A 21,382-nucleotide genomic window follows, 5' to 3' on the forward strand; every position below is an offset into this window, starting at 1 on the left:
AATCAACCATTGCTACGTGTGGCTAAGGGTGATTCTGTGTTGTCTAAGCAACGGTTTCAGCAAATAGAAGAGGTTGAAAAACTTCTGTTGATTTGGATTAACGAAAAGAAGCTAGCAGGGGACAGTGTGAGTGAGGGTATTATCGCCGAGAAAGCACGGCAACTTCACTCGGATATCATCAACAGGCAACTACATTAATGACAATCACAAAGGTCAATAAAATGTTATTATTAATAAGTACAGTTTATTTCTTTCATTATGATCCAATAGCACATTTATTATGCATAAAATAAGTTATATTTAGTGTTGTTTCAAGGCTTATTTAGTAGAAAATGATGTTTTATGGGGACCTGGAAACGGATTATTGTAATTTTTAATGGATTCCGATGGGAAATGAATGTTTGGAAGACAGACTTTTTCACATTTTGGCCGTGACGAGAACTGACCTGGTCCCGACGAAAACCTTGACGCCGGTGTCGGCAGCCAACGAGCCCACCAGATTGACCAACTCGGCCAGGATGGAAGGCAACAGGAAGTGGGACGCCACGTCGGCCGAGCACTGCTGAATAGACGGGCAGCCTGGAGAAAGCCCATTCGTAATAAACATGAAATATAGAATGATGAACCAAAATATATAAGTGATCGATGGAAAGCGCGGTGTACCGAGCTCCGCCATGAAGGTGATCCACGGTTGACAAGTGAGCTGGTAGATGGGATGCAGGGTGCCTATGTCGCCCTGCTCCAGCTGGCACGTTTGCTTCCTGGAACCACAAAAAAAAAAAAATTGTAGAAGAGAATTAGCTTTGTTGGACACAATTAATTAATTATTGTTACGATTAACTCTTTTAAATACAGATCCTAACATATGGATGTGTAAAGCTACCTAGCTTGGTAGATAGCTAGGTAGATAGCTAGATAAATAGCTTGATAGCTATGTTAGAATGCTTACTCATAACAATAATTCATGCTCATTTTGGAAAAAGTTATTTCCAATTCAACGAACTAGCTAGATAGATAGCTAGATAGCTAGCTAGATAGTTAGGTAGATAAAGAGCTAGGTAAATAGATCAGAATATCAGAATCAGAATCAGAATACCTTTATTCGTCCCGCAATGGGGAAATTTGCAGTCCACAGCAGCAATCGAAGAGGGATGGGGTTGGGGTGGGAGTGAAAGGATAGAAAACAAGATATTCTAAGCATAACAAAATAAAAATGTCAACTGTATACTGTGCAAATGTAGATGTGCAAAAACCGTTCTATAAACAAGACTGTACATAGTGCAGAATCAAGAAATGCATTTAGATATATTGCAACAACCCATATTTACAGGTGTCCAGTTTTTTTTTTTGTTTTTTTTTTTCACATGTGATCATTGGGAATTGTGAAGCCTGACAGCAGTCGGTAGGAACGAGCGGCGGTACCTCTCCTTCTTGCAGCGCGGGTGTAATAGTCTCTGGCTAAAGGAGCTACCCAGAGCTGTCAGGATGGGCAGGAGGGGGTGGGAGGGCTGTCCGTCATAGCTTTTAGTTTAGCTAGCGTCCGTCTGTTGCCCACCTCCTCTAGAGAGTCCAGCGAGCAGCCCACGACAGAACTGGCCCGCTTGACAAAGCGCTCCAGTCTTTTTCTGTCCCGGGTGGTGATGCTGCCTGACCAGCAGACAATGCCATAGTGGATGGCTGATGCCACCACAGAGTCATAGAAAGTCTTTAGGAGTGACCCCTGAACTCCAAAAGACCTCAGTTTCCTGAGGAGGAAGAGGCGACTCTGTCCCTTTTTGATTAGGGCATCCGTGTTTGTTGTCCAGTCCAGTTTATTGTTTAGAGTAACACCCAGGTACTTGTAGGAGGTCACCCTCTCAATGTCCGAACCCTGGATGTTCAATAGATAGCAAATTCCTTGTGTGTTCTACATACTTGGCAATAAAGATGATTCTGATACTGCTAGCTAGCTAGGTAGATAGCTATCTTAGAATACTTACTCATAACAATAATTCATAGTCATTTTGGAAAAGTTATTTCTAATTAAACGAGCTCGCTAGATAGCTAGCTATGTAGATAAATAGCTAGCTAGCTAGGTAGATAGCTAGATAGCTCTCTTAGATAATTCATACTCCTTTTGGAAAAGTTATTTCTAATTCAGCTAGCTAGCTAGATAGTTAGTTAGATAGCTAGGTAGATCGCTATATTTTTAAACTACTTATTCATTCATTTTTTTATGACTTTTGATGAAATGTCTTTGAAGAATGAGTTGATTGAAGTGAAATATTTGCTCCTCCCCCACACGCGACTGACTATGTGTACATACCTGTGTGCCTGTTCCAGTTCGCCGAGCCTCTCTTGCGACCACTGCTGCTTGACGCCGTCCGTCTTGTGGCGTCGGCGCACCACGCGCCCCTCCTCTCCTCGTTCCGGCACGATATCGTCCGTGGTTTTTGGACCGCCGACCTCCGACGAATCGGCTTTGCTCTGCGCTCACAAACAACAGCAACAATTGGAGCCAACTTGGGGTCTTCCCATTTTCAAGTTTTTGCCCTGGAATTGCCTGTTTTTTGTTTTGGTTTTTTTTGCTCCACAACATACCAGAATGTCCCAGAAGCTGCGCCGCGTGCTTCTTCCGGTGGGCGTGGTGGACTCGGGCGTGCTGGATCCCGTCATGCCAGGGGATGCGGTGGCGCCGGGGTGCGCTGAGGCGATGGGCGAGGGGCTGCTTCGGAACACCCGAGAGCCACTTCGCTGCCGGGCGGGGTCCTTTGACTCTTTGGCCTCGGGTGCACTCAAGACGCCTGCCTCGACATTGGGATTCAAAACAAACGCTGAGCGTCACGAATAATCATGACAACAACAACAACAACAACAATTAGTAATAATTTATAATAATAACAATAATAATATTGATTAGAATAATAACAACAATAATAATATTGATTATGAAAACAATAACAATAATAATAATAATAATAATAATAATAATAATAATAATAAGAGTAATAAAAATTATAATAATGATAATAAGAATAATAATAGTAACAACAGTAACAATCACTATATATACACTATATATATATATATATATATATATGTGTGACCCAAAAAAACACGTTTTTAAAATGTCTTATTTATTTATGTATTTTTGCCCTGATAAAAGTAGCATATTTTCCGGTGTATAAGGCGCACCAGAGTATAATGTGCACCCCCAATGTATGGTGTATTTTCAAACTTTTCACCTTCAATGAATGAAAAGTCTTTGAAATATAATATATACAGTAAAGTCTCGTTATATCGATATCGGATATATCGATAGTCCCGGTTATATCGATACTATTTCTATGCACGCACGGAGGAAATTACATGCGAACAGGGTCGGATATATCGATAGTCCCGGTTATATCGATAGTCCCGGTTATATCGATATTTTTATGATCCTTTACTGTATTTCTATTAAAGTTTTGCAAATACGTATAAGACACGCCTCATTATAAGGCGCGACAGTCGAAGTTGGGGTTACGGAAGACTATAAATGGAGTCGTTGGCTGCCGATAGTGGATTTGGGGTGCACCTTCTTATACACGGGAAAAGACGGTATTTCCAATCGACGACAGTGTGGGCTCACCTTTGGCGTGGTCCTTGTGTGCGGCGTGCGCGTTGTTAGCGCCAGGCAGGCAAAGCGGGTTGGGGAGCACACGTAGCTCCATGAGCACGTCGCACAGGGCGTGGCGCAGCGCCCCCTGTAGCTTGTCGGATAGCTGCGCCGGGCTCACGTTGCCTTGCTCCCACACGTCAAAGCGCACCAGCAGCGGGGATGACCACGCCTCTAAATAGTTATGGAAATCAAGTCATACCCAAACCACTACGTGCAAATTTACGATAATAATAATAATAATAATAATAATAATAATAATACATTTCATTTCTAAGCGCCTTTCAATACTCCCAAGGTCACTTCACAGTCACAGGATAAGTTTTTCTGTGGGTCAGGAGCGGCAGCCACACGCGCCAGCGTTCACTCAACACGGAAGTAGCTAGCTAGCTAGCTAATAGATAGCTAACAGATACCGAGCTCGGCCTTCACTCAACCCGGAAGTAACTCAGGTAGAAAGCTGGCTAGCTAATAGACAGCTAATAGCTAGCTAAGTAACTCTGATAGAAAGATAGCTAGCTAATAGATACCTCACAGATAGCTAGCGAGGTCTTCACTCAACCCGGAAGTAACTCAGATAGAAATCTAGCTAGCTAATAGACAGCTATTAGATAGCTATTATGCTGAAACGTTTTTCCCCAAATTAATAATAATAATAATAATAATAATAATAATAATAATAATAATAATAATACATTTCATTTACAAGTGCCTTTCAAAACTCTAAAGGTCACTTTCCAGTCACAGGATCAGTTTTTCTGTGAGTGAGCAGTGGCACCCAGACGCGCCAGCGTTCACTCAATCCGGAAGTAACTCAAATAGATAGAATGCTAGCTAGCGAGCCAATAGATAGCTAATAGATAACTAATAGCTAGCAAGCTAGATAACTTGCCAGCCAGCTAGATAGCTAGACAGCTATATAGCGCATTGATAGCTAGCTAGATAGCCAGCCGGCCAGCTAGATAGCAAATACTGTCGAAAGCAAATAGCTAGCCAGTTAAATAGCTGGATTGACTTAGACATCTGTGATGCAACCTATTCTATTTTGTCATAAATAAAGATCAGGCAATACTTCACCTCGGGTCCCGCCATCAGGCCCAGAATCGGCGTTGACTCTCAGCACGGTGGTCAAGCGCTCAAAGTGTTCGGGCTGCAGCGGGGCGGAACAGCTGTCGCTCTCTTGGCCGCAGTCCGAGGCGGGGGTCTGGATGGGCTTCCCCGTGGGATCCACCAAAGTCAGGGTAATGCAGGCGATTCCTGGCAGGGTGGGAGATACGCTGTGTCAAAGTAGCATTTGTGTTTTGACATTTCGGTTTGTTTTCATAGTTTGGGGCTGAAATTGGTTGCTGTGCTAATTCAAAGTAAAACATATACAGGGAACATCCGACTGACCACCGAGTTCCGTTCCGACCAAACGATCCTAAGTCAAAATGGTCGTAAGTTGAAATACATGCAAAATGTTGAAGAGAGGCTAAACGACTGGCAAACTGGTCGTAAGTTGAAATACATGCAAAATGTTCAATAGAGGCTAAACGACTGGCAACCCCCCCCCCCCCCCCCCCCCCCCCTCTGGTGTCATCACACGGTCGATTGCTGTGCGAGAGTGACATGCTGGCTGGCTGGCCAAAATTGTCGTACGCGTTGCCGGCCTGCTAGCGCGTAGAAGTAAAATTTTAAAAATAGTTTCTGGAAGTTACTCTTACTCTTATTCATACTCTTACTCTTAGTCTCACTCTTATTCTTATGATTAATTAATTGACCGAACATACTACATATTGAGTGCATATTCCATATTTACTTTGGAAATCAAGAATCATGCTTTTTTCAGCCATTGCTTGCGTGAATGTAATACGTACGTAACAAGACAACGCTAACAATATCTTGACATTATGATGGATTTTACACAACAATTTGACATTTTGGTTCAGGATTTAACCAAGAATCATGGGGAAAAATGGACAGACTTGATTTGCTCTGGCGGGCCTCACAAAATGAGATGACCGGCCAAATCTGGCCCACAAGCCTGGAGTTTGACAGTACAAACAAAATGGCGGGTAGTATATACCTTTGCCTCCCGTCCCCTGACCGCCGGGCTTATTGTAGAGGTAGATGTCGCCATCCGCCACGTCAGTGTTGGAATGAAAGCAGTGCTGAGGAGAGGAAGATGGATCTGATCAATTTGATCAGATATTTCATCATTGAACGGAAAAAAAATGGAGGTGTACGTTTTTGTAATCGACAAAATTTGAAAGGAAAATCCAAAAGGTGGTTTTAATGAAAAAAAATAGGCTATGACAAAAATTATAGAGAATATGAGTTCTCATATTTAAAAGTTTCGTGTTGTTTTATACTTAGTTGGCAAGGCCCACAATAGAAGCACAGAAAATCTGGGGCCAATCTGAGGTGAAAAGACACACCCTGTTACGGTAACCTGTCATCCTCGGGTAAGAAATCTAGCCTTGGGTGCAATTTAGGACTCGCTTACAAATCGATCAGTTCATCGGTCAAAGAAGCATACACAAAGTGGCTTGATGAAAACGGCGCCCCCTGCCGGCAGTAAAAGACAATCTTCCTGCGTTGCAGCCTTTATTCCCAGTGTCCAAACAAACACGTCCGCCACCAAACAAGGTCGAGTCTCGTGTATTTTGTGAAGATGAAAAGGTCAAACGGCTACCTTGAAGTGGTGCGCCGTGTTACTGTCTGTGTACTTGGGCACGTGCAGGAAGATGAGCAAGTTCTGGCGGAGGTAGTGAGACACGGCCCAAATCCACGGGACACAAAAAGCAGGGAGGCCGAACGTCATCACTTCGCTGGACGGGGAACCCGACGGTTGGATGAACTGAAGACGGAGCGCAATGAGACTCTTTCGACCCGAAGATCAGCATGAAAATGTGAAAATGACCTCCACGTCGGCAGGCGTCAGCTTGCAGTTCCTGACGAGCATGACGGTGATGATATCCAAGGTGGTTTCATCCAGACGTTTGCGTAAGACCTTCACCAGCTCGTCGGTGATCTCGGGACCTATCGAGCGCAGAGAAGCGGGAATCAGCGGGAATTTCCTTGACATTGCCACGGCCCGTTTTTTACCTGCATCGCCCACTCCGTGGACCAACAGCAGGATATGCTTGTCCACCTGGCCCACCGGACGAGAACCTTCCGCAGATGATCTACAACCCTGAGAGTCCAAACAAAACGTATTGATCGGTCAGTATCAGCGGTGAGACGCAGGAGAAGTTAAATAACTTGTTGTTTGACAATTGAGAAGAGAAAAAGGGTCAGCATGGAGTGCGGATGCGAATTGAGAGTCGCCGCTTAAAATTGAAGCGGATTTGCAACAGAAGCCTGAAATGCCCGCTTCAAAACAACATTTTTAAATGACTGCTTCAAAAACAAATTTCAGATGTGGGATTTTTGTTTAGGTTTACTTATCTTCGGGTGATGACCTTAGGAAAAAATACAAGTTCAAAGGGTTAAAATGGGCCAAAAATTCATTCAATTCAATCTGTGGCACAGATTCAATCATTTTTTGGTCGTAATCGCCCTTCCATTAAAAAAAAAAAAAGTAAATAAATACAAAATGAAATCATCGGGTATATGTGTTTCAAATGACTTCTACTGAGCGTATATTTTACCTTTTAAGACTCGCACTGAATATTCAGGAAGTCTTGTTTTCGAGTTGGTGACGATTCCAGACGTGACGTCACGTCTGGAACGCCCCTGACCGAGAAAGCCACACACAATGCATTTTGGGTACTTTTTTTGTCTAAAAACATTTTGTTTAACCATGTTGATGGCGAAATTAGAAGGAAAACACATCAATGACGCCATGGTGAATCGTGTGTTGCACCAAAACTACTATTTGATACTAGTTGACACAAATTCCCAGCAGACAAATCAGCCCATTTCCAACGGAGCGTGGGCGCCATCTTCTGCATTTTCTGGGACGCTACACATCATTCCTGACGCCTCAAAATGACCCGGACGAAATTCTTTAATGGATTGCAAACATTGATGCTTTCCTCTTCACAACTATTTGAATCCTATTCATAACTGGATGAGTAACAAGAGAGCAATTTCTCCCAATCTGAAGCCATTGTTTTGATCCTGGCGTGACGTCACGAACAAGGGGGCGGGACCTTCTGAAACGGGCCACTTCCGGTTTCATTTTGAAGTAGTTTTGGGACACTTTAAGTCATTTTTATTGGTGTTTCGCATTTGACTAAAAGTATCAGCCTGCGTGTTTTAGATGCTATAAAACGTTTTTTTGATGTCAGTTAGGAAACAAAAAAATGGTGTCGGTTGTCCTTTAAAGGATAAGTAGAAGTGAGCTGTATGCTTTTTTTTCTTTTCATTGACTGTATGGACCTGTGAAATCATAATAAACTTTAAATTGAAAAAAATAAAAATCTGTGGATTTTTATTTACCATGAGATCTTTGGTGAAAAGCGGCTCCTGACTTCGGGCCAGGCTGAGGGACCGAGAGGTGTGGAGGCCACCGTCCACGTCAGAATATTTGCCTGCTTGAGACGTCTCATAAAGTCTGATACGTGAAATGGCAGCCATAAAGGTGAGACAAAAAATTGTGATACAAATTTAAGCCTTGTATTATATTGACAGACAGAGAAGATGAAAGCAACCTGAGGTAGAAAACCGATTTGGTGGTCCGCTCCTGGTAGACAAACATATTCTTCCTGTTCACCACACAGAAGGAGTTGAGCACGGAGCGTAAGGCCTGCATGGCTGAAATAAAGAGAGACATGGATAAACCAAATTCATTCGTTCACTGACATTACTCAATTTCTTTGGGTATTGAAAAGTATGAAGTGAAGTGCCATTCCCAAATTTGTTCAGTTTTTTTTTTGACTGTGGATTATAAAACTCAATATTCTGTGAGTCCTGCAATTTGAGTGAAAATGACCCAAAAAAACCGGCACTGGAGTGGACACCTATTTACACACCCACCGTCTCGCATTGAATGAGTGAAGAAACGGGGGTGGGGCTGATTTACTCTTGCTAGAAAAGTCAACAAAAGTTTGGTCGAGAGATTAGCGCGTCGACCTCGCAGTGCAGAGGTCGTTGGTTCGACCTTGGCATGTTTCCGATTCTGGAGATACACGGTAGGCGGAGTTAGCCCAAGGTAGAAAACTATTAAAATCTTGACAACGTAGTTTTTCGGTAATGATAGCGTTTTAGAATCCAAACGGAACCAATCCTTTGATGGAATACTTAGCTGGCTATCAATAATTGGCTACCTGGCTAGCTACCTAGCTGGCTATCTATTAGCTATCTAGATATTAGCTTTCTAGCTGGCTATCTATAAGCTAGGTAGCTAGCTAGCTTTCTATCTATTTGAATTATTCTGGGTTGAGTGAACGCTGACGAGTGTGGCTGCCGCTGCTCACCCACAGAAGAAAATTTATCCTGTGACTGTAAAGTGACCTTGAGAGTTTTGAAAGGCGCTTATAAATGAAATGTATTATTATTATTATTATTATTAAAAATGGCTCCTGTGAATCCAAATCTCTCAAATCCTCTTTCCATCTTTGTGTTGTACCTCTGGAGACGCCCATGTTAGGTCCCATTTTGAGTCTTGGATGTATGTGGATGACGGTACTCCACACCACGTCGCAAGAAAAGTGTCCTGGGATGAAGTGCATTGTGGCGGCGAGGTAATCTCTGGCCTGGTAGCTCTCCTCGGCGTGGTCATCTGAAACATAAAACGACGCTGAGGACACAACCGTGCGACGGTCAAAGCGCAGGTCAACCGACCATCCGTGGTGTTGCGCCTCTGCCGGTATGCGGACTCGCTCTTCCAAATGTCCTCCTCGCTCTCCGCCACGAGCAAGGAATTGCACACGTGGCTGTCGTGAAGGTCCTGTAGCAGCATGTGCTAATATCGGAGAAGAAAAAGATGTATCTATCACCGCAACGATCGTAGTAATGACATCAAATGTAGAGTTGGTGAAGTTACCTGGTTGACTCTGCGACACAGTTCCCCAATTTTCTTGACCACCACCTGGTGCAGTTGTAAATATTCCGGGAGGTTCTGCTTGTCATCACGGTTTTCCTGCTCTTGGCCATTCATCTCCCGTTCCTCACTCATACTCCTGCACGTATGAAATAAATTTACAATTTTCTGGCTCAGACACGAACCATAAGTTGATGTTTGGAAGGTTCCTGAGGATCGGTCTCACCTGGAATGCGAGTAGACCTTGACTCTGTCCTGGTGAATGTTTGCTATTAGCCAGAAGTCGGGCATCAGAGGTGTCTGACTTTCTTGGTCATCCAAGGTGGGACTTTCACACTCGGAGTCGCTGCTGCCGCCGTCATATCCTAAAAAGAAAAAAACGGAGTTCCGCAAGGGTCAATGCAAATCCCCAATGCATTTTGTACGGCAATGTAATAACACACCATTCAAGAAGAGTAGTCTCTATGTCCTTTTTTTGTGGTTTTGCTTTATTTTAGAACAGAGGTCTTCAAACTCACCCTGCATGTCAGAATCCAAACTACCTTGGCTTGAGATGACGCTCTGTACACGACTTGGCCTCACCTTGCCGCAGCCTGTGAAAGATAATAATGCGACTCATGTCTTTCACTTCCTTGAGTAAAAGCCCAAAACGGCTAACAACCGCAGCATCTTTTACGGTGATCCTAAAACACACCTGGCCGTATTTCAGCGATTTCTTCATCGCACAGAAATGCACGATGGGCTAAACTCACCGTGAGAAGCGGACTGCGCCGACTCGGCGAGGCTGACGGTGGAGGGAGTCTTAGGGGGCGTGGCGAGCTCATTCATTAGCGGAAGGCTAACTGAGCTCGGTGCGTTTCCGCCATCGGCCTTGAAGAATCCGGCCGGTTCGCTGAATTCCGTCGTTGTGTCAGTTGTGAAGTTTGCAGCCTGCGGGCAAACAAATTCAAGTGACAGGTTGTTTAACGTCCAAGTACAGTGAAAATAATTTTTAATTTTAGTGTTGCGGCGGGCACTGGGACCATGTATCTCACCCAGAAGGTGTACAGCACGGGGTGTGTTTATGATAAGAATATTTGACTGCATTTTCCCACGTTCGAGTCAGATCCACTTGTTCGCACGTGGGATAAACACGTGTCTACAACCAGTCGCGTTTGATCACGTCGGGGTCACCAGGTTTTCAGCAATCGGATTCAAATATGTATCCAATGTGGAAACTCATCTAAAAGACTTCTGAGCCAAAATATTTTTGACTCTCTTACCACATCTCCGGCATCGACTTGGCTCTCCAGGAGCGACTCCTCCTGAGGCGCCGTTGTGTCGGCGGCGATGCTCTGGGACAGCTTCTTGACGATGTGGATCCTTTGAGGGTTTAGCCGACTCAGAGACACATAGTAAAAGCTGTCCTGTTCACTGTTGAGCACGTAGCCAGAGAGCGCCATGCGACGGAACTCCTGCAAAGAGAGGGGCGCGATACAGATTACAGAGTAGCCTTTTTTGACTTTGGGATGTCAACTTGCCTCCTTGAACTTGTCCAGCGACTGTTCGGGCCTGAAGACAAACTGCAGCGGGACGTCCTCGCTGCGACAGCGCGGCCGCCCGGACGAGTGAACCACGTGTTGCGCCACCTTGAGCAGCGTGGCCGGGCCGATGGTGCGCGAGCGCCGCAGAGCAGATACGATCTCGTCTTCCAGCAGCCAGCGGATCTGACGGAAAGGAAATGTCAAAGGGACGTTCGGCGGCCTGCATTGGGGCACTGCGCACTGACCTCGTCCATGGTAGCTAGGATAGCTAGTTTGTGAGGAAGGGGCAGCTTGGATAAAGGTTCGCCACAGACCCTGACAGAGACATTCTGGTCAAAAATCAAGATGTACTGTATTTTTACAATAAAATGTGGGGGGAAATATATTATTATTATTATTACAAATCTTCTTCTTCTTCTTTTTTTCCTTTGGGCTTTTCCCATCAAGGGGTCGCCACAGCAAATCAGTATGCTCCATCTTTAGAGGTTTGATCCGCATGTTTTGGCAGCTATCTAGCTGGCTATCTGTTAGCTATCTATCAAGCTAGCTGACCTTGTGAGTTTTGAAAGGTGCTTACAAATGAAATGTATTATTATTATGATTATGAAAATGCAGAAAAGATGTTGTAGACATTTGTAACTTGGTGCACTCACATGTCCACATCAGTTCCCTTCAGCCCCTCCAACATGGCCGACAGCTCCTCATCCGAGCGATATGACGACGGTTGTCCCGGCGAACGGTTCAAGGACACGCTGCTCTCAGACGTGTACCTGCGAGTAGACCATGATGATTTTAACGGCGGCAGGCATGAAAACGCCATGGCCTCACCTGTTGTGATGAAAATGGCCCATGACTTCGATCTCCAGAGGAAGGGTGAGGACAAACATGTCCAAGGTGACCGACAGCTCGTTCAGGTCCACCGACTGTAAAAAATTGGCGTCCTCCAGGCAGGAAATAATCTCACCTACGGGCAAAACGTGAAAATTGGGTTCCCGGAGCCTTCCATGGAGCTATCTATCCACCGTGGCAACTTTCAAGTTAGTACCTTCAGAATCATTTCGTTTGAATCTAAAATGGTGCTTTGCTGCCATCTATCGGTGGTTATGCATCACAAACGTTTTTATTGTCATTAAATAAATAATTGATTTATACATTCATAATTTATCCAATTAATAATTTGAGCAAGTGGTTAATTAATTAGTCTGTTAATTAACGAGTTAAATAATTCATAACTATTGATTGATTATATAGAGATTGAATAATTAAATAAGTCAAATAAATAATAAATACTTAATTAATATTCATTCACTTCTTTGTTTATTTTTTTATTATATATATATATATATATATATTATATTTTTATATATACAACGAACATATGTATCTGGCTATTTAGCTAGCTACCTATATGGTTCGCTAGGTATTTAGCTCGCTAGCTATCTATCTATCTATCTAGTTAATAACCTATATGGTTAGCTAGATACTTATCTCACTTGCTATGTAGCTCGCTAGCTATTTAGCGCGCTATCAATCCATATAGCTAGCTACCTATACGGTTAGCTACCTACCTATATGGTTAGCTAGGTACTTAGCTCGATAGCTATGTAGCTCGGTAGCTATTTAGCTCACTATCTATCTATCCAGCTAGTTAGCTAGCTATATGGTTATCGGTCTATCAATTTATCACTCAATCTCTGTATCTATTTATCCATCGAGCTACCTATATGGTTAGCTAGCTATCATTATGGCTAGCTAGGTACTTAGTTCACTTGCTATGTAGCTCACTAGCTATTTCGCACACTAGCTATTTTTTATTCATGTATCTATCTGTCCATTTCTTGGTGTATTTCTTGATGTATTCAATCTAACCCAGGCCATTGTAGCTACTTTGAGAAAAAGGGCATTTCCTCACCTAGGCAGGTGGGCAGTGTGTGTATGGGTGTGGATCCGTGGCAGCTCTTAGCGCTAACGGAGCAGGTAACGTGCAGGAAGAGTGGCGGCATGTCCATCTGCTGCCCTTCGGCCTCCAGCAGCGAGTCTCCTTCTTCCAGGATACTGAAGGAGTCCTGGTCCTGGTCCTGGTCCTGATTGACCGTATTGGAGTCCGAGTGCGAGCGGTCCTCGCCGCCAAGGTTTTTCATGCTACCGCCGCTGGGCTGCTCCTCGTATTCCACCACCAGGTCGTTGTCGCTCTCTGTGGTGATGCAGCTGCTGGACGCCATTTCTAGGATAGAAGGTGGAGTGGACTCCATCTTGTGGAACAAAACAAAGGAAGGAAAGGTGTGAATGGTGAACCTCACCGTCCTCTGTGGCTTGCTCGGCCTCCGATAGCGTCTCTTCGTGGGGCCTCGTCTCCAAATCGCCGTCCTCGGAGTCCTCCTTGAGAAGTCAAACATTGCAACACGTCAGATAAAGTCAGAGATGTTCGGTCGGAGACTGTGGACAAAGGCTGGAACACGGGAAGATTTGTCTTTTACTGCCGGCAGGGGACGCATTTCTGTACAAAAAATATGATATGATACAAAAATTCTACACTCCTCATCTACTTTTCTCCGTTTGGACAATGACATTTTGGCTAATGAGTGTTGAAACCGCGGTTCAAAAAGCACCACTCTGCCCCTAGTGGACAATCCTTGAATTGCACATCATTAAAAAAAAAGAATTCCATGTAGTTTGTGCATTTTTTTCCACTTTTAAAATATCCTGCGGGCCTGATCAAACCTCCCTGGGGGCCGGTTTTGGCCCACGGGCCGCATGTTTGACACCACTGTCTTAGATGAAGATGACAGGTTAACAGGCTGCGTCTGTTTAATTTTGAATTATGCTAACTTCTTATTCTGTCGAATCTCCATCAGATAAACGCACACAAGTGGAAAAATAGAATTTTGTGGCAATAAAGACAGCGATGAAGGCGGACTTTCTCACCTCCTTCTTGGAAGACGGCGGGCAATAATAGAAGTAATGCGGATTGGAAGGCACCGCTTTGAAATACTGGAAGACGATGGCCATGAATTTTTCCTGCACGGTTTGGAGCAATTCAGAGTCGCCAAAAACAACCGCTCGCCATGCGCTCACTCCTTCGCCGCCATATTTCACCTGAATTATTTTGTGCACATCCGGGCAAAGGTCACAGGTGGGATGCGTCTGGAGTAGGTCGAGAGGGAATGCCGGGAGCTTGCTGGACACCTCCTGGACGAGCTGGCGCCCGGAGTCTGCTTCGCTGGCGTCTTCCAGCTCAAAACTGTTTTTTCACACAAAAAAACCTTCAGAGACGTACACTTTATGCGGAAAGTACAGTCATACCTCAGCTTACTAACTTAATTGCTTCCCAGAAGGTGTGTGTAAGGCCAAAAGTTCAGCTGCCAAACATTTATTTCCTATAAGAAACCATTAAAAGGAGAATAATCCGTTCCCAGGTCCTCATAAAACGTCATTTTCTATGAAATAAGCCTTAAAACTACACAAAATATACCTTATATGATGTCTAATAAATGTGCTATTAGATTGTAATGAAAGAAATAAACTGTACAGTGTAATAAAGTGTTTTTATTGACCTTTTTGATGGTCTTGATGATATCCGAGTGAAGTTGCCGTGCTTTCTTGGCGATAATACCCTCACTCACAATGTTTCCTGCTAGCTGCTATTCATGAATCCAAATCAACAAAAGTTTTTCAACCTCTTCTATTGCCTGAGACCGTTGCTTAGACAACACAGAAACACCCTTAGCCACACGTAGCAATGGTCAATTTAGCGTACTTGTACTGGGACGCTAAGTCACACAAACGCACACCTTGTTCGTGTTTTTCGAGGATCTCCTACTTCTGCTCGACCGTCATTTTCACTGTTCCACCGTGCGGTTGGGTGTTCGTCCGCCGAAAACTAGTTGGTATGCCAAGATTATATTCTTGCGAATTAAAGTTCATAAGCTAAAGCGTTCGCAAGATGAGGTATCACTGTACTCACAAACGCATCTACAAACCTGGACGAGGACATCACAGGACACTTGACATCGGCCTCTCCGACAATGAACGTGGCCAACCTTCTGGCGGCTTTGGGTTGGCGAGTCCACGTCGGAGCTTGGCCGTTGTCCCGGAAAACCCGGATGTGTCCGCATAGTGTCTGCAGGAAGGCCGTGATGTCAATTTCCTGCAGGGACTCCTCGCAATAGTCCATGGCCATCAGGACGTCTTGAGAACTGATGCTAAGCGACTGCTGGAGGCTCCGGTAGACACCTGAATGCCAAACACAAGACAGAACGTGGCCTGAAATTTTACGGTCTGACTTGGACCTGCTAGATCAACCACTTCTTCCAGCTCTTCCTTGCGGATCCTGAGGCATTAGCTTGTAGTAGATGTGCCCATTTCACCATGATGTCCCTGATCCACTGATGAAAAGGATGCTTAGATCCTCTCCTCTTTCCTCTAGAACTGCTTCATGTCACAAAGAGGGTACAGCAAGTGCTGAAGAATGAATGACTCTCTGTGTCTTTGTGTTGTCGTATTATTTGTTATTTAGTTTATTTTTTGTTCTTTTGACTTCAAGATAGCGCTGCGAGAATGGCTGCCTTTCCAGCAGCTCCTGTATTTTGTTTTTCTACTTCTTTCTTTCCTTTCATAACTTTGCTGCTGTGAAATGTCAATTTCTCCACTGCGAGACAAATAAAGGTACATCCAATCCAATCCAATTCCCGGGCCAGCTGAGCGACATGGTCTCTCCAGAGTGTCCTGGGTCGTTCGTCCCCGGGGTTTCCTGCCAGTGGGGCACGCCCGGGCCACCTCACCAGGGAGGCGTCCGGGAGGCATCCTAACCAGATGCCCGAGCCACCTCAAACAGAAATACACTTTCAATTCTCATGTATCGGTCCGTGGCCCGGTATTGATTGGGGACTACTGCGCCAGACCACGTTGAGAACTTTCACAGACCAACCACAAATTCAATGTGTCAGCAGCCCCGTTTCTTGTCTCGAAGTCAGTGACCTTCTATTTCTGAATGATGGCGGAATTCCACAAGAAGGTGGACTTTTGGTTTGGGCATTTTACCTTTGGCGAAGCTCTGCTGGTAGTGTTCCTGCAGCAGGCTGCAGTAGTGGGCCACTTCTTTATGCTTGTGAGGCTGCGCCAGAAGGTCGGTCCAAGGCGGAGGGCTGCTGCGGTCCTGCGAAAATGACCTGTGGGATGGAGAAATGAAGCTTGGACCATTTCGGACCTCACGGATGATAGTTTGCACTCAATCTCATTTGTATCACACCAAAGATGTAAAAAAAAACAATAAATAATAATAATAATAATAATAATAATAATAATATTCTGTGGGTCCCTGCAATTTGAGTGATAATGACAAAAGCCCTGGCAGTGGAGTGGACACATTTTTGCACATTGTCTGGCAGTAAATAAGTTTTAATATCTATTAAAAAACAACTAAATAAACTACAAGAAAAATAAATAATAAAAAAAAAAAAAAATAAATAGCTTTCTATCTGTTTATTATGATGTATGATGATGATTATAATGGTGAAGACAAGGCGTTAAGGGCGTACCTGAAGAAGACGTCCCGGGGGTGTCGGCTGGCGGCGGGGTGGACCAACTGCTCCTTGAGGAGCTCCAAGCAACAATTGTAAACGTAGACGGGACATTTGAGCTGCGTCCCACAACTCTGCTGGGACAGCTGACGGCCCAGAATGCCCTCGCTGATAGCGCGACGCGGCTCGGAAAAGTCAACCTTCTCAAGCAAATCGGCGTCCGTGGGCCTGGGAGGCTCCTCCGAGGACGGCGAGACGAGGGGGGACGTGGAGTCCAGGGGTCCGACGCTTGAGCTACTCCTCATCTCGCATGCGGTACCCAGACTGGACTCCGAGTCGGCCTGCGATTGTTTACCGGGCGTTAGCGTGTTGTCGTCCTGCGGGCTAACGTGACTGGAAGGCTCCGTCTCCAGGCCAGCGGTCATCAGCATCAGGAGATCTGTCGGGGAAAAAAAGACAGATTTTCTATGGTACGCTGGTTTGTGAGTAAACGAGAATGGAAAAAAACGGCACCTGCGAAGGTGGCTGGCAGGAAAGTGAGCAGGATCTGCTGGGTGCTGACGTGCTTGGCGTAGCATCTCCATTGGGGCACCGAGCAGCTCTGCCCCGCCAGCAAAGGCTCATCGTAAGTCAGGTCGGCGTTGGCCAAACTCTGACGGTGAAAACCCAAAAAGGAGTATTATAGAACACAGGAGTAACATTGCCTTTTCTTTTATTATTTGACATTTTTTTATATAATATTTTATAATAATAAAATACATAGCTAATAGATAGCAATAGCTTGAAGCAAACATTTAACCTATTTTTTTGACAATCTGCTGTTTGTTTTGCTGTTTGCTGTCACCGTTCAGCGCTTACATATATAGTGATTTATATAATAATAATAATAATAATAATAATAATCAATTTAATTTGTAAGCCTCTTTCAAAACTCTCAAGGTCACTTTACAGTCGCATGTGGCTGCCGCTGCTCACCCACAGAAAAACTGATCCTGTGACTGTAAAGTGACCTTGAGAGTTTTCAAAGCCTAGCTAGGTAGCTAGCTACCTAAATAGCTACCTAGCTATCTAGCTGGCTACCTAGCTAGCAATATATTTGCTATCCAATCGCTATCTAACTAGCTAGTTAGTTATCTACTAGTTATCTATTTGCTAGCTAGCTAACTTTCTATCTATTTGAGTTATTCCGGGTTGAGTGAATGCTGGCACGCGTGGCTGCCGCTGCTCACCCACAGAAAAACTTGTCCCGTGACTGTAAAGTGGCCTTGAGAGTTTTGAAAGGCGCTCAGAAATGAAATGGATTATTATTATTATATCTTATTCAACAGCATGAAAAAAAAACACCCACCATAAGAAATAAATGGTGTTGTGTGTCGTGCTTTAGTTTTGTCTACCTGCAAGGTGCTGGTGGATTCCGTCATCTCTTGACTACTGCCTGTTAAGTGAAAGGATGACATCACTTCCTTTTTCTCCAGAGGCCTCGCGAAGTCTTCTGCTGGAAGAAAAAAAAAGTCAAAACACGAAAGTCTCGCCATCGAGCGACCCAGTAAGGAATTAAGGACTCACCCTTGACGACGGGAAGCGGGAAGGGAGCGCAGTGGCCGTTGCGCTCGCGCTCAAGGACGTGTCGGACAAAGGCGGCATGGTCGCCGATGGCGACGGGAATCTCACGGTCGCTCAGTTCCTGTTCCAGGCTGCTGTGGAAGAGGCTCAGTAGCAACTCGTTGGGGAGGCACGGCCCGCTGCATAGATGCTCCTCCAGCTCTGCTTCTGGAGATACACGGTAGGCGGAGTTTACCCATGGTAGAAAAAAAAATAAAAATAGCTAGCTATCTAGCTACCTATCTATCTGGCTATATAGCTGGCTACCTAGCTGGCTAGATAGCTAGCTATCTAGAAGGCTACCTAGATGGCTAGATAGCTAGCTATCTAGCAGGCTACCTAGATGGCTAGATAGCTAGCTATCTAGCAGGCTACCTAGCTGGCTATCTATTAGCTATCCAGCCTTTAGCTTTCTAGCTGGCTATCTATTAGCTAGCTAGCTAGCTTTCTATCGATTTGAGTTATTCCTGGTTGAGTGAACGCTGGTGCGTGTTGCTGCCGCTGCTCACCCAAAGAAAAAAACTTATCCTGTGATTGTAAAGTGACCTTGAGAGTTTTGAAAGGCACTTATAAATGAAATGGATTATTATTATTACAAAAATGAATTGGGCGGATTGTTTATTTGACCACTCATACGCGCAGTAGTGATGTGTCGTTCACGAACGAACCGGCTCTTGTGCCATCTCTTTCAGACGTGAACGACTGAGGGAGTCGCTTATAGGAGCCGATTCCGCAACCCCTTCGTTAAAGTCGCACGTGATTGGTCGAAATCCGTGGTAGAAGACGCACACACACACACACACACACACACACACAAAGAAATATAAATAAAGTCACACATTTTAAAAATGATATACTGTATTGTATATTTTTGGGAGTAAATTAATTTAAGCAACAACAACAACAAAAAAAGAAAAAAAGAAAAACTGAGCAGCGATTCGAGAGCCGAAAGAGCCAGATCTTTTAAGTGAGCCAAGCCAATAGAACCGGCTCTCTAAAAAGAGCCGTAATTCCCATCACTAATAGGCGCACCTGGCCCACTTCCGATCAAATTGACAATATGGCCGCCAAAACAAAACAAAACAACAAAAAATACACAGCCCCACTTTACATGTTTCGGTGAAAGAACACAAAAAAATGGCTACCTGTGGCGAATGTGAGGAAAAAGAGCTCCACCTGCTGGCATTTGGGCAAAAGCTGGATGAGATCAAAGTGGAAAGGAACCATGTGAATGCTCTCCTCAGAGGCGCAGGGATCTCCTAAAAACAGACAGGAACACGTAAAATAAAACATATGGACAGTTTTTAATAACTGAAGAAAAAATGGTTTTAACACTCCTAAAAAAAATTAAATATCCAGAAGTGTACAAAAAAAAAGAAAAAAAAATCAGCGTCCACCAATTGGTGTGTGCTTCATTAGCTTTCAGGCAGTATAACATCTCATTAAATATTGAAGATTTTGTGTTGTGGCACAGCTTTTGTTGATGTTTTACTTCAAGATGGCGCTGCGAGAGTGGCTGCTTTTACAGCAGCTCCTGTATTTTGTTTTTTCTACTTCTTCCTTTCCTCTTCCTTTCATCACTTTGCTGCTGTGAAATGTCAATTTCTCCACCGCGAGACGAATGCAGGCAAATCCAATCGGATGATGAAAAGAATGAACCAAAGTAGAGAAGAAACTTAAAGCGTACCTGCGATGTCCCGAAGTCCAACAGGTACAGAGCAGACCTGGTCCTTGTTCTGACACAGCTGGCTAAGGTACTCGAATGTCATCATGGTGGACATGCAGGCTAAATCTCTGGGGAAGATCTGGGTGGAATTAAAGCAGAGTCAATTCGATCGATCAATCGATCGATCGGGGGCGGGGGGAGGGGAGCGAGGGCGAGTGACTGACAGCTTGAGGCACTTGTTGGTAGCTGAGGCCCAGCAGGTGGCGATGTTGCTCGGAACACGTAGCGATGGTTCCGCTCTGAGGCTCCACCCAGCACTCGGTCACCAGGTTGAGCTCCACGTCCACGTCCACCGCCTCAACTTCCGTGTCGTTGTCGTCGTCCGTGGAGAAGCTGCGACGTTCCGGTAGCAACTTTATTGATCAAACGGAGGTGATCGGCGACAAATATGGAGTGAAGGTGTAGATGAGGAGATACCTGTCCTTGGTGGAGGTGACGTGAGGGGGGAAGAGGATGTACTGGACGATGCACGAGTGGCTCTCTTGATCGGAGTCGGCGGACGTGCCCTAGCGCAGGCACAAATATGTACATTGTGTACAAATGAGTACATTTGTGTACATTTGATTCAAAGTGCGACACGGGATAACGAACCACATACTGCTTCACCAAGACTATTATTAGGTATATGTTGACATGTAGCTGCACGATGTTTGTTGACGAAAACGTTTGACTAAAAACATTGAGAGTTAACTCATTCACTGCCATTCCCGAATTTATTTGGAAATTGAAAAGCATGACGTGGAGCGCCATTGACGAATGACCACAGATGGTACGCATGCTATGTATACATAGCATGTGAAATGTTTTACCTTCATGGGCAACTCAATCACCATGTTGACGATGCCGTCTCCGCTGGCGGCAAAATGAAAACCCTCCAACAGGCGGATCCTTCACAAGAGCAACAACTTTAAGTCAGTCTGCTTCAACGGGACAAAATGGTGGACAAAAAAAAAAAAAGTACAAGGGGCCAAAATATACAAAATGAACTTGTTCTGGGACCACGCTTGTAATTTGAAATATTTTGTATTGTATTCCAAACATTTATTTCCCATAGGAAACCATTAAAATGAGAATAATCCGTTCCCAGGTCCCCATAAAACATCATTTTCAACTAAATAAGCCTTAAAACTACACACAATATACCTTGTTTTATGTATAATAACTGTGCTATGGCATTGCATAATTAAAGAAATAAACTGTACTGTATAATAAAGTGGTTTTATTGACCTTTGTGATGGTCGTTGATGGCTTGATGGAATGGATAGCTTTTGCATCAAGTGTGTCAAGGAGTTGTACATCGTAGAAGTTGTGATACTGCAACAGATGCAGGCAGACACTTCATTAATAGCTGGTTCCCTTGCTTGTAGGTTCTCTTCAAATTGTAAAGATGGCTTGTGCGGGTTATTA

At 44.4% G+C, this 21,382-nt stretch overlaps 1 protein-coding gene across 6 annotated transcripts in view; it reads right to left on the reverse strand.

Moving 5' to 3' along the window:
- Nucleotides 1–21,382, reverse strand: part of szt2 (SZT2 subunit of KICSTOR complex) — a 47,004-nt gene that overhangs the window by 14,453 nt on the left and 11,169 nt on the right. For 2 of the 6 annotated variants that reach the window (XM_089000010.1, XM_089000008.1), the window contains exons 17-55: nt 21,203–21,289; nt 20,785–20,863; nt 20,393–20,481; nt 20,140–20,308; nt 19,937–20,054; nt 19,395–19,508; nt 18,214–18,417; nt 18,042–18,142; nt 17,161–17,299; nt 16,666–17,086; nt 16,169–16,296; nt 15,109–15,361; nt 14,225–14,369; nt 14,054–14,146; nt 13,429–13,507; nt 13,041–13,352; nt 11,957–12,092; nt 11,782–11,898; nt 11,374–11,443; nt 11,126–11,311; nt 10,868–11,059; nt 10,358–10,535; nt 10,124–10,198; nt 9,832–9,970; nt 9,609–9,744; nt 9,407–9,527; nt 9,192–9,344; nt 8,275–8,377; nt 8,063–8,177; nt 6,725–6,812; nt 6,540–6,658; nt 6,312–6,476; nt 5,703–5,787; nt 4,715–4,894; nt 3,611–3,811; nt 2,581–2,783; nt 2,306–2,466; nt 664–761; nt 447–579 (exon numbers count right to left, since the gene is read on the reverse strand). In XM_089000010.1, the coding sequence (XP_088856136.1) occupies nt 447–579; nt 664–761; nt 2,306–2,466; nt 2,581–2,783; nt 3,611–3,811; nt 4,715–4,894; nt 5,703–5,787; nt 6,312–6,476; nt 6,540–6,658; nt 6,725–6,812; nt 8,063–8,177; nt 8,275–8,377; nt 9,192–9,344; nt 9,407–9,527; nt 9,609–9,744; nt 9,832–9,970; nt 10,124–10,198; nt 10,358–10,535; nt 10,868–11,059; nt 11,126–11,311; nt 11,374–11,443; nt 11,782–11,898; nt 11,957–12,092; nt 13,041–13,352; nt 13,429–13,507; nt 14,054–14,146; nt 14,225–14,369; nt 15,109–15,361; nt 16,169–16,296; nt 16,666–17,086; nt 17,161–17,299; nt 18,042–18,142; nt 18,214–18,417; nt 19,395–19,508; nt 19,937–20,054; nt 20,140–20,308; nt 20,393–20,481; nt 20,785–20,863; nt 21,203–21,289 (5,685 nt within the window). The remainder of the gene's footprint in view (nt 1–446; nt 580–663; nt 762–2,305; nt 2,467–2,580; nt 2,784–3,610; nt 3,812–4,714; nt 4,895–5,702; nt 5,788–6,311; nt 6,477–6,539; nt 6,659–6,724; nt 6,813–8,062; nt 8,178–8,274; nt 8,378–9,191; nt 9,345–9,406; nt 9,528–9,608; nt 9,745–9,831; nt 9,971–10,123; nt 10,199–10,357; nt 10,536–10,867; nt 11,060–11,125; nt 11,312–11,373; nt 11,444–11,781; nt 11,899–11,956; nt 12,093–13,040; nt 13,353–13,428; nt 13,508–14,053; nt 14,147–14,224; nt 14,370–15,108; nt 15,362–16,168; nt 16,297–16,665; nt 17,087–17,160; nt 17,300–18,041; nt 18,143–18,213; nt 18,418–19,394; nt 19,509–19,936; nt 20,055–20,139; nt 20,309–20,392; nt 20,482–20,784; nt 20,864–21,202; nt 21,290–21,382) is intronic. The other 4 variants (XM_089000013.1, XM_089000011.1, XM_089000009.1 and 1 more) reach the window with 3 other exon arrangements.

Source organism: Hippocampus bargibanti, linkage group LG07 (assembly GCF_051943395.1).
Source record: "Hippocampus bargibanti isolate YZ-2025 linkage group LG07, ASM5194339v1, whole genome shotgun sequence".
NCBI classification, from domain to species: domain Eukaryota; kingdom Metazoa; phylum Chordata; class Actinopteri; order Syngnathiformes; family Syngnathidae; genus Hippocampus; species Hippocampus bargibanti.